The sequence below is a fragment of the Corvus moneduloides genome, chromosome 7 (genome assembly GCF_009650955.1).
Source record: "Corvus moneduloides isolate bCorMon1 chromosome 7, bCorMon1.pri, whole genome shotgun sequence".
Lineage (NCBI taxonomy): Eukaryota > Metazoa > Chordata > Aves > Passeriformes > Corvidae > Corvus > Corvus moneduloides.
In genome coordinates, this window is record NC_045482.1 from 14,447,252 (window position 1) to 14,465,703 (window position 18,452).

An 18,452-nucleotide genomic window follows, 5' to 3' on the forward strand; every position below is an offset into this window, starting at 1 on the left:
TCTCTGGACTTTAGATGTGTCCTTAGTGTGTGGGTCTGAGCAGCACTGACAACCCCCTGTCCTCTGTTGACTGGACTCCTGAGATGGCTTATCTGCATCAGTGCAGGCGCTGACTCAGGCTTTTGCCCGGGCTGGCATCAACAGCGCTGTGGCTTTGACTGCAATCTTGTGACATGGCTAGCGTACACTCCCTATCCCAGTCATCTTCTTTTTTCCTCACAAAATTTGCAGGAATGCAACAGTGTAGAGAATTCAAATCCCTGTCAAATGCAGCTGATTTGACCCAAGGGCTCAGAAGCTAGTTCTTGTGAGAAAAGGGAGAATGGCCAAAAAAGAATGGGAAGGGTGCACACCCTATGAATACAAGTCTTCCTTAGGAAACCAGGCCAAACAAGAACCAGCAACAGTGCATGCCAGACAAGGGGGGGAAGGCAGAAATGGGAGAAAACTGATATTGCAATCTTCAAAACAAAATAGATTAAAACTTCCTAAGAAAGCTCCATTCCATGAACATTCCCATACAAAAAAAAGAGTTTGCTGCACAAGGATCCACAGCCGGGCTGATGAGTGTTGCACTACATCACCATAGTTGGGCTATCTGAAGTGACTGACACACATAGAGCAAGGAATGGAAACCTACAGACTTCAGCAAACAATGTGACCTCAGTGTCACTCCCAGCAGTGCATTAGGAATGCCTGAGAGTGCCTTACCCCCCTCCTTTCCCTCCATGCTCAACACATTTCCTTAACTGATGAGTCAGGGTGTTTTTTTGACAGCAGTTTTGAGCAAACACGAACTAATCATTGGCTTTCTCCAGCACACTGGGCCACATTCTTCTCCTGTATCAGTCATGGACTCCTGTAGTGTGCTTGATCACTGGCCTGGACTGAGTACAGCCTACAGGTGCAGGCTAGTGGAAAATTCCTAACAAATTACATGGAATCACTCCCATTTTTGATTCCTGTAACTGGGGAAGGGGCTGTTGCAAGGCAGTTGGCTTGATCAGCCCCAGCAAGTAACACAAATCTGGACAATTCTCTTGGGAAGCTTTTCTAGTGTTTGAAAGCTTCACTCCTATGACACAGCTACAAGAAAGTAGATCTTCATCACTCAATTATATTCCTTGTTCAGTTCCTAGCAGGGACAATGCTATCCTACCATATTTTCCCAAGAAGGCAATAACTTAGCCTTTGTTTTGTCTCCTCTGCACACCAGGGATGCTTTAAAATAAAATTCTTTACCACGCTGGTTTCTCCAGAAAGTTTAGGAAACATCTGCAACCTTCAAGAAAAATAGGCCTCTTTGCATAAGCAGTGAAGCAAAGCCTAACATGAATTGCCATCTGGGGACATGACCAACCTTTAGTTAAGTGGAGGTCAGACTAGCAAGAGCTTTCTTGCAGTTCATTATAAAAATCAATGCAAGAGAGTCAGGAAGCTGAACTGCACAACCCTCCTTTTTCTGCCCAACATCTCTGTATCACTCTACCCCAACAGAAGCTACACTGGGGGGCATCTGAATCTCTACAGTTCCACCAAAAGCAGAGCTGACACGTTAAACCCAAAAGCAGACTTTTCCTTTGTCTGGTGCCCATAGAGGCTGGCATCAGCTGTTAACCCCGTAAGAGCTGACAGGTTTGCATTCAGGCTGGCACACCTCAGACAAGAGCAAAAACATTTTTAAAAGAACAGCAGATTTCCTGACCTGGAAGGTACCAGAGAAAATACCAGTGTCTGCAGAAATGAGAACTGCAGTTACCAGTTACGTGTACTCTCTCTGCACAAGCAGTAAAAAAAATGGGAGGCACACACTCCTGGCCTGCTCTGTGGTGCACTGGGAGCTGTGTGCAGCTTAAGCAGACACAGGTGCAGGCTGAGAAACCCCTCACCTACCACCACACAGCTGCTGGGTGGGAAGGGGGCTAGGAGAGCTAACAAAGAAGTCAGGGGTATGGAGGAAAGGCTTATAAAGATCAGATAAAGGGTGATCCTGTGTAAGAGAAAGAAGGGAGAAACATAACGTGAACAGTAAGTCAGATGGCAATTACTCCAGTGGCATGATGGGGTAGGAGGTTCCTGCCTTGCAAACCTCCGTGGGGCTCTGAATAGAGCTGTCCTGTGATTGGCAAAAAAGAAAGGAAGAAGCAGGAAAAAGCATGTGAATATGCAGTATTCGATGCTTCTTTGGCTGGCACACATTTTGGAAGAGGAAAAGGATTCTTTGAAAGGCTTTTAAGTTATTAAGTACAACATTAATCTAGAGCCCTATAAAATCAGCACTCTCCCTTTCCAGTATTTGCATGACCAGTCTCATGCTGACCCAGTGCTGAATAAATTGCAAGCATCTGTCAATCTCTGTTGTTGATTAGATTAGACACTGCCCTCAGAATTGTCAGGATAGAGACTCTCTTTCTTGGGGCTTTGTTCTGTGGTTTTATTTCATTTCATTATATTATTACTGATGCTTCTGTTTTCTCAGGGGCCAAACCAGTTTTATTCCTCTTGGTTTACTAGCATTTCTCAGTCATCCTTTTTCTTGTAACCCCACAGCATGGCAAGATTACACAGCAAGAGAACTGGTGGTGCAATTCCCACCCCACTTTATTTCTCTCTCACACTCACACATACTTCTCACAGGATATATCTGCTCTTCTTGACAGATATAGCTCAAGGGAAGGAAAGACACTTTGAATAAAAATACCTATATAGAGAGAAAGGCTTTGTCCTTCTGTTTCCAAGGTCTTATTTAGCTAGGATCCAGGAAGAAGCATTCCACTGGATAAGAGGGGCACTCCTACCCAGCTCTGGCTGCTATTGGAAAGAGGCTGGATTAACCAGAGCTCTGGTCTTTGACTAGCTGACACCCAGTAGCTCATACATACACCACTGCAAGGTTTTGTTGCTTCCTTTGCAAAGGTTTGGCCAAAGATCCAAAAGCAAATATAAAAAAGACATACATATTCAATCTACTTTAATATGACTATGGTTGAATTAGAAAAAGTACCCAAGGTAGGCATGAGGTTAAGAATGTGGAAGGTAAAAAAATCTGGATATAAAATTCCTTGGCTAAGTAAACATGGTGCCAGTATGATTCTCGTTAAGACCCTCGCTCAGAACTTCACTGCTGGCACTTTCAACCCTTTGTTTTGCTTGCTCTTAGCTTCTCTTAGACACCGTTATCCAGGCTTCCTCTTTTGGTGAGGTTACCAGCTCATATTTTGTCTCCATGACTTGTCCTTTCACGGGGTGGAGATACAGTTTCCTTACCAGGACACTCAGCAGAACTGTGGCCACCATATAGGCAAACCTGAGGGAAGAATCAGGAGAAAAAAAGAAGAACCTTGCTATGCTGTAAATTTCCCAAAGGACAACAGCCAGCTTGGACAGGTTGTCCCAGCAGTCACACCAAGATGCTGCAAGCACCTTCTCTCCTGTCTGCCACAGACACTCACTAAGACCTCCTTCCCCATGCTCACCTCAACTCTGGGCACTCCTGGCTTCCTGAGAAACCCAACAAGGAGAGGTTTTTCATGGCTGATTCCTCATTGAATCTCTCTGGGTCAAACCTATAAGAGGCAAAACACATTAAGGCTTTCTGATCAGGCACAGCATCCTTTCCCCAGAAACATGCACACACACACACACACACAAAGTGAAAAACTGGAAATGAAAATACAGAATCTCACTAATTTGTTCTCTCTGGGTCATTCCACAGAAATGTACGAAGGCAATTGTGCATCCATTCCATCCATGTTCCCAGCTGGTCAGCTGTGTCCCATCTTGGTCAAAATGCTGACAAACTGAGGTAGTGTGACACAGGGCTGGAACTAATATGAAGTACACAGCTGAGCTGATGCTGTTACCTGCCCTCTATTCCTCTCCAGAGCACATGCAATCTCATTTGTCTCTTCTTTCTCTCTCTCCCCCTCTGAGTCCCTTCCTTTTTCACTTCCAGAAATACTTCCCTTTTCTCCTTGCCCCTCACCCTTCTCTTCAAGCAGCTGGTGTGTGTATGTGTATGTGCTGAGGGGGGTGGAAGCCAGTGACTCATTCAAGTGAGAAAAGTGGTTTCCAGCTTTAGGATGGTAGAGGCTGTGAGAAAACTATTATCCCGGGCTGGCATGAGTTAAAACAAGGGAAATGAATAAAATATCATTCAATTTAAATATTAAAAATACCCTGGCCCCAAACAGAAAATTTCATGGACAGAAAACAGTTCTTTCAAATCTTTCTGCTAAATACTTCAAGCCTTTGTTTCCCTGCTTAAACATCCAAGCTCTGCTTCTAACAAGGTGAAAGGGCATGTGGGTGCTGATCCTTAGGAAAAGCAGCATCAAACTTACATTTCCCCTGAGTGGAAGTGCAAATTACAGATTTTGTAATAGGAGAGAAAATGCAGCTGCCTAGCAAAAAAGTAGGGAGGGCAAACAACCATGCACAGTGGTTTTATATAGTAGGTGGGTGAAAGGATCACACAGAGCTGGTCTCCTATCTCTGTCATGGAAATATTCATGTACCTCAAGCTAAACCTCGACCCCAGCCTTCCTGAAACAAACACACAGTGTTCACAGCAGTCCTCCCTGTTGCTCCCATGAGGCCTCAGCAAACCTAAACACAGTCATGACCTATCTTGAGAGGCAATCCCTGCCAAGGTGCTCACAGACTGGTGCATCAATGCCTGACCCCTTTCGAAATTGCAGGAGAGGACAAGTGCTGTGATAAAGGCTCTATCATTTCTCCTAAATCTCAGCTGTCTGTTCTCTCTGTCTAGAATAACTGACCCACATTTTTTGTCAGCCCAAGTGAAGTAAATCAGATACAGGTTAATATTTGCCACCTGGAGGCCACAGGAAGCTACAGCAATTTTTTCTTTAACCTCCAAAACACTGGCCTAGATCCACTTCTCTTTTCACAGACAGACAAAAATATTGAGGTAGCCTTTCCCTTCATCCTAAAAACCCAAAACTTCAGACTGACATTTCCTCCCTTGCATCATTGTTTCATGATGACAAGCAGTGATTCCAAAGCCATTTATGTCACTGTTTCACAGAAAACCTTCAACAGAAGTTCCCAGCATTAGCCAGGGAAGCTCTGTGTATGTGCACAAAAAAGTTTTTACTAAACCCTAATACATACATGCACACACACAGACTGGAGCATGGGAGGAGCCTGACTTTAACTGCCCCAAAACCATGCCCATGGAGACAAATAAAGTCAGACCTTCATAAACAGATTTTCTTACAGATTCTCTTTCATCTCCAGAATCTGCTTAAGGCAGGCCCTGCAGCACAAAAGGCTGTGCTGTAAGATCTAATTTAAGAAAGCAAAGGAATTAGTTGCAATAAAAGTCGATGCTACATACTTGTATGGCGATGGCCAAGATGAACTATCCTGCAGCATCACACCAAGGGCATAGAGCACAAGTGTCTGCAAAGAGAATTACACCAAGTCAATGCAGGAGGAAATGCACAATTAAAGACACCTCTCAACAGCTCTGCTGGATGATGATTATTCTGTAGACTACTCATATTTAGGTGGATTTAAAAGTCAATTATGATGTATTCATCTACAAATGTTCATAATCCATGCCCAGATGTTAGGATTTTAACTTCTAAGAATCATGCTGCAATTGTTGGTGGTTACAGAGGGTGTGACCCCATTTCTCTATGCTGGCTGGGATGATTGTATGGACTACTTTATTCTCTGGAATGGAAAGTGATACGATGAGTGATATGATGAGGTCTGAAACAATGCTCTTTCATGCATAACTGAGCCCATGGGCTGCTTCAAAAGCTTACTCATCCCTGGTGGACCCAGAAGCAGAAGCAAATCTGCTCAGCAAGAGAACGTGAATTTGCAGAGCCTCTCCTGCAGAGGAACTGCAGGCAAACTTTGAGCTTAACTGTACTTTCAGATGACAGTGCACCTGCTCAGGTTCAGTGTCAGAAGAAATGGTCTTCCTGCCTCACCCCTTGTCTGGAAGAAGAGGAAACAGCAAATTCCCCTACAGGAAAGGAGAGTGGCCTAGTGCTCCCAGCACTGCCCTACCTCTTTGGGGATAGTATGTTGGTCGACTCTGCCCTCCAGCTCCTGCAGCTGTGCAGCAATGGGCGTGAGCTTTGCTGTCCGCACTGTCTCACACAGGACTTGCCGACAGTACCTGCAACCAGTAACTCTTGGTTAGTTTAACTCTCAGAGACAAGCTTGTCCACATCCATGTGGCAGCAAGCAGAGCTGAGTCAACTGTATTTAGAAGCACTTCTTTTTTTTTTCTGGCAAAGAGTCCCAACATCTTTGCATGAAGCATTAAATCTCATTAACAGCTTTTAGAGAAGGTTATTGGAATCCCTCCTCTTTCAGATTTTAAACCAAACTAAATCTGCTAAAATGCATAAACACGCCAGCCCTTCCCTGTACCACTCACCCATACAAGCAGCAGCAAGAAAACCACACACTCAGTATTCCCTTACTGAAACCCTAACACTAGTCCAAATACAAAGTGCACCCAGTTGCACCAACATAACAAACATATGCACAAAACATAAAGGCATACTGTTGACCATTCATCATCACTAGTGGCACTTTGAAAAGAAGACTTGTCCATGCTTTCTCTCTGTCTGTATCTAACCACGAAAATGACTGATTACTTCTACTTCTGGAAAACTAGGGCAGAAACCAAGCAAGACAGTAAGCAAAAAAGCAAAAAAAAGCCTGGCAGCCAGGGCACTGATTCTGTGTTCTTCCTCTGCTGATGAACCTAAAGGGTTTCCCACAAACACCCTGAAGTGAGCACCTTGGTCCCTTTGTCTGGAGTGCCAGCAGACTCTCCCTGTGTTGCAAGTCATCTTGTGGTTTGATCACTTCCAGAAAGAAAAAAGGGACTATGTAGCTCCTGGATGCCTCTTCCTGGCCTGGTGTAGGCTAGGCATCAAACTCCATGGGAAATGCCTGTCCCCACCACATGACACAGCCTTCCTCTGCATTCCTTCTATAGGACCCACCTGAGCTGCTCAATTTTCTCATGTGTAATTGGTCCCTTTCCCAGAACACGGTCCATCTCCTTGTAGAGATTCTGCTGAATATCTTCTGATGTTGTCAGGAAATAGACTGCCCAGGTACACACTGGGGAAGGAATCAATACAACACTGAACCCAGAAAATTAAATCTTTTACAAATGGCATTCACTTTTCTTACTTCCAGTATTTTCAACATTACTTTTTGACCTAAAAAAAGAGGTGATCTCTGTTCACAGCAGGCTGTGCTGATTCTGTATTCAGTGGCAGGAACAGAGGCTGAACTCCTGTGTAACAAGAGGCCTTGCAAGCTAAAATTCTCTTTCTGATGCTATGAGTAGCTTAGGGAGCTGTGCAGGACACTAAGGCATTCAGCCTCACAGCTCTGGGGCAGGGACCACATAGCCCAACAAACCCTGGGGAATGAGGGTTATTACACCAACCATGCAAATGAAAGGCTGGTTTGTTCAAAGCTTTAGAAAATTCCCTTATTTGGGGGGCTTCCCTAGCACATCTCAGGCAAGTGCTCCAGACAGCCAGTGCCCGGGGCTCCTGAAGGGAGCTCTCTGCAGAGGCTGGCCAGCACTTGTCCCCCTACATCCGTTTTTTGAGGTACTTGAGATATCTTCAATAGCAGGGTGAGGAAAAAACCTTGCATAAGAAATAAGCGTGTAGGATGCAGTTTCCCTAAAGCTACAAGGAAACGTTTCTAGCTCTCAAAAATGTCTATTCATGAGAACTATGTGGAATCTTGGACTTGATGATCCTTGTGGGTCCCTTCCAACTCAGAATATTCTGTGGTTTTGTGATCCCATGAATCCATGTGGATTCAAGCCCCTTCAAATGACAGTCTTTCTGGAGTACTTGGAGAGGATATTCTCTGCAGAGAGTATTACCATAGTTGTCTGATTTACTTCCCACACTCTTTAACACCTAGATGCATCTTGGAGGTTTTCTTTGGAGTCCCAGTCCCACTGGCTGAGACACAGGGCAAGATAATCATCCCTTTATCATAATGTATTTTACACAGCTTCAGGTTGTATTTTTATTTGTTTGGGGTTTTTTTCATAATTTTTGCACAAATCCCAGAGTAGCTTCTTTGAAAGTTCTCCATACATAGAACATGCCTATCCTCCAGAAATTCAAAGCACCCAGACAGATTCTAGCACTCTAATTTTTTTCCTGTGTGCCAGACCCTATTTTATAACATGATTTTTGTGGCTTATATATTTTGGTGTTTTTTCATCAAATTTATCATCAGTTGTCTGGGGTTAAGAATGCAAGCAAAAAGCAATGGGGAGAAATTCTAAGGTTCACCAAAAGACTGGAAAGGTTGTCGAACACATCTTAGGTTCAGCTCACTAACTGTGAGGCTGTGTCAACAGTCTGATGCAAAAATTAGCTTCTTCTGTATGTATGTAGTTCAGGAGAAAGAGAATGATGAATACAATATTTTATGAGCCTACAGTAAGTCTCAAGTCATCACACACAGTTTTTGGCAGCTGAGTGTAAGGATGGGAAGTTACCTACAGTTACTGTACTTACAGTTAGCAGTGATTACACATCCTGCCAAGGAGAAAATCATTGTATCTTCCAGAATCTAGGAAAGAAAATCTACTTCAGAGAATGAAGCTCATAAGACTGTAAAGAGAAAGAAGAAGTGGCACACTCTCCACTCGAGCACATTAAATCCCTTTAGTGCATAGAGCAGGAAATACATCTAGAAGACATGGACTGAACTCTCTATAGAACTTCCACTGGAATTGCACGAGACATGCTTCATATTAGCATACTTCTGGTTTATAAAAATAGCTATGAAACAGTGGCAAGGAAATCCACCAAAGTCTAATGCAATCAAACACTGGAAAAAAAGTGTTTGAGTGGAAAAAAAGAACTAGAAGCCCTGCTTTTGTAAAGAATCTAAGCTAAGATGCCAGAATTTACATTAATCAAAGGCTACAATGTAATGAATTGCCCATCTGACAAAACTCCTGTACTGTGTAAAGAGGCAACAGCTGCACAGACCTGCTGGTCACTCAGGCTCCCCTGCAGCAAGGTGTCTATAAAGACATGCCTGTTGAATGATCTGCCTCGGCGCTCCTTTGTAACCTTCCTCAAGATGGATTCCATCTCCATCAGAGCTTTGCAAGAAAAAAAAGAAATGTTTATTTTAAAACCTGGTCATCCTGGTGCTGCAGAGAAGCAAATCCATCTCCCCGAGCAGATTTTCAGACCAGCTGTCCCTGCTGGGCTCACTTACAGAAGCAGCCTCTGTTACATGTTACTGTCAATTTGGAAGGCAGTATCCCCAATTTAGCAGAAAATGCAGGAACAAAATAACACAGGTTGCCTACAAAAAGCCATCCTTACAAGTATAACCAAGGTGTAAGTCAAATAACACTGTCAAACCATCAGAGAATGTATTTCATCAGCTCCCACGAAAACAGGTACGAGCCACATAACACTGGTTACATGACCTGCCGAGTTACAATCACTACAGCACCTCTGCAGCTCCACCGATGGAGCCCCTTTTGCCAGGGGTTCTGCAGGCACGGTGCAAGAGGATGGCTCTGTGCTGAAGAGCCTGCAGAGACCGAGACAGGAATGGGGGGAAGTGGGGGAGGGTATTGGCACAGAGTCCACACATCTGAAGATATGGGAGTGCCTAACTCCTGGTGACTGCTGTGGGAACCAAGGGGAGTTAGGGACCTAGATGCCACTGCCTGTCTGATTTAAATGACCTACTGAGGACTATCCAAGAAACACAGAGTGGAATTTGGGTCTGAAACGCCATTTACCAAGACCCAGTTCAGTTCCTTTGTCTTAGAACTACCTTCCTTCCTCCCATCTGCATAGGAAGGCCAGCAACACTCAAACACAAAGGCTCACTATGTGGAGTTTGTGAAATTGTGTCCTCATGCATCATCATACTACAGTTCAGGAACAGAGTGACCATGGGAAGAACCTGTCAGAAGCTGTCCTCGAGTTCTGAAACCCACAGAACCAGAAGTATAAGGAAGGAAACATGGTGTTTGGAGGATTTACAAGCAAATCTTTAGTTCCAGATACAATCTACTTTTGTTTAGCATCTTATCAGTCAATACTGAAATGGTTTAATTATTAACAACAAAAAAGATAGGATAACCTAAAATTAAAATAACTTACTATAAAATATATGAGAAACAAAAGTACTGCTGTAACAGACCTGAAAATCATGTTATCTTGTAAGAGCACGTCAGAGGCTATCACATGGAAGGTGTATCCAACAAAGCAGCACCTCTGTACTTGTGTCTTCCAGCCTGTGAGTGACTGTCTGGCAGTGCATCATTTGAATGCCCATACAGGCCAAATCAAGGGGCTCCATCTGTCTCCACCCAGCACAGCTGCTTGCCTCCAAGAGAGGTCAAAAGTGGACACTAGGGAATGGAACAGGAAGGGAGGAAGCACACCCTGATTCTTCCCCTCTATCACTCTCCAGACAGGACAGACCTGGAACAAGAGTTCTAGTCCTACAACTTCTCACATAATGGCAGCTTGCCACTTAACTCCAAAACACTGATCTAGTGTGAGAGTTAGTATGACACATGTGGTAGCTTATGGCATGATGAGCAACTTTGAAGAAAAGCCAAGACAACAGGGCAAATGACGTGCTTTCACATGCTAGCTGACTCCTAAGTATTAATCAGAGTGGGAGGAAAACTGTAATTTTGGGAGAAACCTACCATCTTCATAGTGCTTCTTCCTAGTCATGTTTTTGTCAAGAGACCCATCCAAGAAACCTTTTCCAATCTCTGACCAGATCTGGAAGAAGGACAGAGAGAACAGCACCATCACTCACCATAAGCTGAGACTGCTGGGACTATTCTGTTCTTCCCGACTCAGAAAAATGAAAACACCAAATAAAATTAAAGACTTCCTGTCAATATGGAACTGATCTTCTCTTTAGGACATTTAAGACACTATGTCTATGATAGCTGGAATTAAGCTGAAATGAAACAACTGTAATTACACCTCTAGGGAAAAAGCTATGGGAATCTTAAATGGGAGATGGAACTGTTTCTTTCCCACCCTATCACCAGCATATTTAATATCCCTACATGTGGATACAGTTTGAGATCTCCTCAGATTTTCCTTTCTCCACAATGTCACAGAGCCTTCAGAAGATCTTTGAAAAGGAGAAGTTCCACTGGCAGTCCCAACAGAGTTTAACTAACTTAGGTACCAAAGATTTCCCAGCTGTCACTGGGTCTGGGTTCCTGATCCCCATGGATCCTTTAGAAACACCTCAGACTAATGACAGCAGGATCAGCAGTAGGATCTGTCTAACAGTTTCAGCTTGGGACAAGTGAGGCGGAGCCCTCAAGCTCGTACTTTAAAGTCTCAGCAGCAGCCTGTGCTAAACTGTACATAGATACAAGCTCAGTGTTTTTAGTTTGGAAAAATTTAATAGGAGATTTCCTGGCTCTTTGGGACACTTACTGCATCATGGTGCCTGCGGAATCGGATGACTTCCCGGTCATCTTCAAAGCTGCTGCCCATAGCTGTCTGCGTGACAGACTTCATGGCAAAGCCCAGCATGTGCTGGCAGAGTGGCACATGTTGTGCCTCGGGGAGAGACAGCCATTTGGCCAGCAGCTCTTCTGACAGCTTCAGAGGGAATGAAACATTAGTTAGCAGTAATACCAGCAGTCTATTTACCAAACACACCCTGGATACATTCCCACCCAGTTCCTGAGGCAGGCCACACTTTCATGGCTATGGAATAAAGCTAAACTCTTTCCAGGGTTGCTTTCCATTGTTGAACAGTACCATTTTAGCCTCCAGTCTTCTGCTTCTTTCAAGGCTCTCCCCCAACAAGGCAACCCTATCATCCTCTCTTGTTCCCTCTGTCAGAAAAGAAACCTTAAACTTAAATACTAACAGCTCCAGAATAGGAAAACAGATCATATTCTGGCTGCTAGACTAAATCAACAGAACAGTTCTTCACCTGTTTGTGGCCCCAAAATCTGGTTCCTTGCTCCATCCTCCTGTCCTGGGAAACATATCTAGAATCCAGGTGTTCAAGTATTTTTAACTGCATCTGGTATCCTGGCATAAAAAGTAAGCAAGCTCAGCCCTTCCCCCCATCCACTGGAGCTAAGAGAAACCAAATATTCACACCATGAGAGGCAGAGGCTGTTTGCTATCTCAGATGCTTACAGCTCTAGCACTAATTTGCATGCAGGTCCTTTATCCTAGTGATCATTTTCACTAAACCTTCTCCTGTGAGCACACAGGCCTTCGCTGCTGTACAAAGCCCAATACACACCTTCTGGATGAGAGCAAAGTTACTTTGCAAGGACTTGGTCACACCATTCTCATACAGTTTTCTCCTCATGTGGCTCTCTCCTGTATCCCCATTCAGGCTGGACTGGTACCTCAAGAGGGATTTCAGCATTGTCTCAAAGGGATCCACTGAAAGCAAACAGAGCAAATACCATTCAAAAGTCACACTACACAGGGCTGATGAAAACAGCAGCCTCTTTAATCGGGTACAGCTACTTCTGGGCAGTGAGCAAGGTGTGGCTCCTTCCCCTAGAACACTCTCTTTGGGGTGTCAAGTTTCTCTTGCTCAGTGTGGGCTGGTACCTCATAAAGTCTTTTTTCTGGGGCTGGTTGCCATCCTGTGATCAGCTCCCCCTGCAGAGCTTATTTGCTGGCTCTACCAAGTAACTCTTTAGTAACAATGCCTTCAGAGCTTGTTCCCCATTTGCCAGTTCCCAGCTGGTTGTGCCATCAACTTGGTGACAAGAGTGCGGCATGGTCCTTCCCCTTCTCCTCCAGCCTGACCTGCAGTCTCTTTAGCACATTCCCCTTCACATTTGGTGTGCCCTCCTGCCCTGAACGTGGCTATGTACTCAGGACATATCAGCTCACATGACAGACTCAGCCAGAGGTTGCTCTCTGCACTCCTTCCCTTGCATTACACACCCAGGAAACCTTGTTTGAAACCTACTGCTCCTGCATGGTTTCTCTCAAATGCACTGAGTTCCCTGCTGACGAGCTCTTCCCACACTAGCACCTATCTGTCTGCCAGGGCTGCCTCCAGCACAGAAGCTCTGAAGCTCCTACAGAAAACCGTACCCCACTAAGCTACAGAATGCTTTCTACTGCTAATCACCTTCTTTCAATCTTCCATCCTTCCACACAGACACTTGCATCAGTCTACAAACTAGACAAAACCACGTAACTTCCATATCCATGACTCCCTTCAGTTAGATTTTCAACTCTGAATTTCACCACCAAGGACCTCTATTTAATAAATTTGCTGAAGGATATTAGGTGTCAGTGCAACACTGGAACATGGCATATGTTTTTCCCTTTCTGTAAACCTTTTTGCATGTCTTGTCTAGGAACTGGCAGAGTGTTTAAGGAACTATTTGGAACTATTTGGAAGCAGCAATCAGGGTTTTCAAGAAGGATATTGTCACTGTTTATCACAGTCTGTTATTTCTCCCAGATGGAGAGTGAAACCACTGTGGCATCAGAAAACATCAAGGCTGAGCTAGACACATATGACTTTACCAGCTGTGGATGTATCTAGCACTCCCCACAGACACTGGGGCCTCATTATGCTACTAGGCAAACATACAAGAAGAGAAAATTCCCACCTGCAGAGGACTTACTACCTAAAGACATAAAAGCAGCTAACGAGGCCAGAGGCATGAATATGGTAATCTTTCCTAAATGTTTTTCTCGCACATCTCCTCCCTTCCAATGTTTTTAAGCTCTGCATCTCACCCTCTTTCCCACTTTGAATGACAAGGAGCATGAGCATGTGTCTTTTGGCAGAGCAGATGGTACCTGCGGCTCTCCACGTGGCGCGGGCTGTTATATGACTCTAGCTGCTGCTGACAATTCCTCCTCCAAGGTACTTTGTCATGGAGCGGCTGCTGCTATTCATGCCACAGATCCCTGCTGACTAGCACTGGCACAGCCAGGCACAATACTGGGTAGCCAGGAAGACACATGGCAGGTGATAAAGCCCACACAGAAAATCCAGCAAGCAGAGGCATCTAGAGAGGCAGAGGCTGGAGGATGCTTAGAAGTAACACCTGCTGAAACTGCAAAGTTTTCCTGCTGCATATGAAAGAAAACTGCTGGATTAGCTATGGGCCCTGGGTTTTCTTCTCCCAGTGTCCCTAGTCGAAACTGGCAACCCCACAGCACCGATACACACTCACTGTTGTGCGCTCAGGGCTGCAGAGCCCAGGCCGCCCTTTTGCTGAGGGCTGGCTCTGCCTCATGCTATTTGGGAAAGGGCTATTTCTGCACAGCTGTGGGAGGCTAGTGACTCCACAAGGCACAAACTGCCTCTGGAGAGAGCTCTGTTCTGCCAGCACTTGCACAGACTTCATCCTTCATCCTTGTCTTGAAAACATCTCCATGTTTTCATGGGTTTCGAGGTTTACATTTTCAGCCCTCCTAGTGAAACATACCAAAATTTTGACTGTTCTTTTCACTTAGATAGAAATCTCCCCATCCCAAGAACCTCAGAGTGCTGTCCTGGACACCACTTGCAAGTAAATATAGAGAAAAGATCTGAGATCGAGCAGAACTGAACATCAGAGATAGAAAGGACCTCTGAACCTGCAGAGTAAAATGCTCACAGAACAGCAATAAAGTCCTGCTCAGACAGGCCAGGACCCATAGCTCCATTTCCAGCATTCAGTGTGCTTCAGGTTCATTGCCCCAACACAAAAAGCAACACTGACTCAGGCAAGTTTTCCAAGTTGGTCTCTGAACCCACTGCTCCTGGCAATCCTGCTTCACATCCACATCCTTTGTAGGCCTGAACTGCTTCCCCAGAGCCACTCAGGGGAATCGCCAGTATCAGCTGCAAAGCTTTACTTCCTTTGAATTCTCCTTGCAAATTAATCTCAACTAAGCTTTAAGAGGCCATGAAAACACACCAATTTCAAACACTGCTTGAAGCCTAATGAAAAAGAGTCTCCTGGCATTGGAAATGTTAATAACTATGAATACAACTAGTCCAACTTCAAGGCTTTGATGAGAAATGCATTATCTGCACTTCTCTGTCTCCAAAAAGTTTGGCCATACCTGTGATACATGAGATGAGAGGAACCTTTGTATGACACTTGGAGCCAAACCCTGTATCTCAACCTTGGAAATCACTAGCAGGTATCCATGAAGATGGATGGTGGCCTCAGGCATGCCAGCTCACTGAGGAAGAGTCACATGGTATGGGTTTTGAAGTGGGGCTGAAGAGTCAGGAGTTGGCTATAATGCAGTTCACTGTGGGCTGTCTCCTGTCCTACAGCACTGTGTGCACAGAAGAAATAGGGGCAAGACCACATCTCCAACAAAACTTCAAGCTGCCCAGAGCCACTTTGTGGCTGAGATCTACTAGAACCCCTATTCCCACTCACCAAGAAAGGGTACAGGAAGGGCTTTGCTACAGCTACTCAGCTACTACTGTTTATACCTCAATGCTTCAGGAAATATAACCCGTAAGATTCCTTGTGTCTAATAAAGTTTGAGCACTTCTGGCAAGCATCAATGCTAAAAGGAAAGCAGTGATACAACTAATATTGCTGCTTTTCCAGCTCTGAGATCATAAGAACCCTCCTTCTCAAGCCTGTTGTCTTTACAAGGACCCCCTTCAGCTGGGCTGAACACACCTTCCCTGGCTTCTCCTGCACAATAGGCTCCCCACTGCTCTGAGAGCAGCCTTTATTTGCACTTGCTTTATTCAAAATCATGCCTGAGCACAGAGGTCAGAGCCACACACAGGACTCCAGGTCTGACTCATGCTCATCTTGTGCAAAAGTCCTCTCTTTACAGAAAATCCATGACTTAACGTGTCCTTTTTTTTCCATGGCCATGTCATCCCACAGGCAATTTACACAGCCTGCTTTTTCTCCTCTCATTCCTGCTCCTGCTATCCCAGCCTTCAGAGATACCCATCTCACTCTGCTGCCCTGTGCTGACAAACGGTTCCAGCATAATGCCATCAGGACAGGATGCTAACATAAGATGGAGTATTTCACCTCCCCAACACTGCATTTCACTTTTCCAAGACAATCCAGCCTTGCTCCCTCCTTCATTTATCAGTGTCCAAGCAAATTCTGAACTGAATCCCTGACATAAACACAGTTCTGTCAGATTCCTTGTCTAAAAAGCTAATTATCAAAGTACAACATGCATTTCCCATTTATCCTCCATACTTAAAAAAGTGTTTATTTTGGCATAGCAGGATACTAGGCTAGTCTATAGCTGCCTGGGTCACCTAATTTACTGCATTTAAGTCCAGGCACTGTATTTCCCTTTTTCCAGTACTCAGATCCTCCCAAATTCAGAACATTTATGAGAAGCTGCCTGCACAAGTGCCTGTCACCACTTCTCTGAGCTCTGAGAAAGTGACTGTCTGCTTAATTTCCCCCAAACACACTTGAGAGCATTCAGATCTTTCAGGGTGGTTTTCCACCTTCTGGAGTGTCATCGTTATCCACTGTGTCTTGCTGATCCTTGTTAACTCCCACTCCTTTCCCAGATTGTCACCATTTCTTTTTTTGATTCTGTCAGGCAACCGTACATGAAGCTCACCCCTCATGACCCCAGCATAAAGTGAGCCAAGATATCTGCCTGTGCCTAAAGACAGCCTGCAGGATCAGGTCAGAGGTGTGCACCCAGCACCCAGTCAACCCTGTAAAATGAAAACTGGGAAAGCAACAGATCAAACCAAACATCAACTGAGTTAACTTATTGAGTGTGATAACCTTAGGAAGCAAAATGCCCACCTAAGAGGCTTAGGCTGTAAATTAAAATACCCTCCCATGACTAAGATAATCAACTCAGCTACCAGCACCACCAACCACTTCCAAAACTGGAAGATCATTAAAGGTTTTCAGCACAAAATTCTACATACCAAAAGAAAAATGAAAGCTAAAGAACTGTTCCAAATAATAGTTTGAAAAACCTTCATGCTGAACCACACAAGGCAGTTATCACAAACTAGCAGAGCTGTTTTCAGACTTAATTTAGCAAAGTCTCCCCTCTTAAACTGTATTTCAAACTGCTTTTAAAATGTATGCCAAGTAGCTACAGGATGTTCACCTTCCTCTATCAAGTGACTAATGAGCATGATGCTTTCCATGAACATTTGCCTGTAGAGAGATGGTAAAAGACTCAAGAGTACTGATATCTTGATGGCCACTGGACAGCAGTAACTCTTGGTCACTGATACTCAAGTCCAGTAAGCAGGACCAAAGTCATACCTGAACCACCACATCAGCTGCAAAGTCTCATCTTCTTTCAACTTAGAATGAAACCCCAGCTTCCTTTGATGCCCAGCAAGGCCAGAACAAATGGACTCAAAGACAACGTAGAAGACACTTACACAACCGGTTGGGGTTAACATGTTGTTTCAGGAGATCAATGGAGCCGAGGCTGACGACAAGACGCCTTCCAAACCAGAAGGAGACCAGTGGGCCATATTTCTCATGAAGGTTCACAAGAAACTCATGTAAACTGCTGCTGACAATGATATCTGGCAGGTTGCCATCCCTGAGAAACACAGAGGATATCTGGTCATGAACAGCATCCTCTGCCAATGCTGAACTTGATCAATGTAGAGACAGAAACCACTTACTTCTCATCAGTTGGAGCCAGCCCAGGGATACCTGATGCTTGCCTAGATGCCTAGAGTAAAGGGAAACACATCAATCTACATGAACTTCAGATTTTATACAAGTCCCACAGCTTTCTAGCAGGAGAGATTAATTTTCCACACCAATACTACTACACTACTTACAAACATTAAACAGAAGTTGGATATGCTACATCCGCAGGCTTTAAACCTGCTAAGCCGATAAACCTCAAGTGTGTGCCTAGTGCCACTGGCTAAACCAGGACTATTCATCTGGTTAGATGAAAGATGTCTGCGTAAAAATTTAAAGGGTCAGGTTTGCAGTGTAACATCTTACACACAGATTTGCCCTGGAGGCCTGCAAAAATACCAGGCGAGCAGATCGCGCCTTTGGAAAGCGGGATTCCCTGCCTGAGCACGCAGAGCAGGAGGAGTGCCGGGGCTGCGCCGTCCCGGGAACGCCCTGCCCGGCAGCTTCTCCTGCGGGCCTCTGCCACGTCCCGCCCGGGCCCGGGGCTCCGGGCCGGGGGCACCGCCCGAGCCCGGGGGCCGTGGGACGGGCCCGGGGCTGCCGCGGCCCCGCGGCCGCTCGCTCCCCGCCCGCCTGCACCGGGGGCCGGGCCGGGCCGTGCGCCCCCCGCCCCGCCGCCGGCAGCATTACCGGGTACAGGTAGAGCACGGCGCCCACGAGGATGAGCAGGAAAGTGACAGCGAAGATGGCGAAGTCCAGCATGGCCGGGCCGGGGCGGTGGAGCGGCTCGGCCCCACCCCGGGGCCGCCGGCGGGGCAGG

The 18,452-nt window shown here is 45.3% G+C and overlaps 1 protein-coding gene across 1 annotated transcript; it reads right to left on the reverse strand.

Moving 5' to 3' along the window:
• Positions 1-2,565: 2,565 nt before the first annotated feature.
• Positions 2,566-18,452, reverse strand: LOC116446641 (cytochrome P450 20A1). The gene is made up of 13 exons (XM_032114804.1): positions 18,323-18,452; positions 17,665-17,714; positions 17,413-17,579; positions 12,322-12,467; positions 11,493-11,660; positions 10,736-10,814; positions 9,039-9,154; positions 8,559-8,613; positions 7,002-7,122; positions 6,049-6,160; positions 5,363-5,427; positions 3,477-3,566; positions 2,566-3,307 (listed from the first exon to the last, which is right to left on the reverse strand). The coding sequence occupies exons 1-13, from the start codon at positions 18,392-18,394 to the stop codon at positions 3,157-3,159; spliced, it is 1,392 nt and encodes a 463-aa protein (XP_031970695.1). The 5' UTR covers positions 18,395-18,452; the 3' UTR covers positions 2,566-3,156.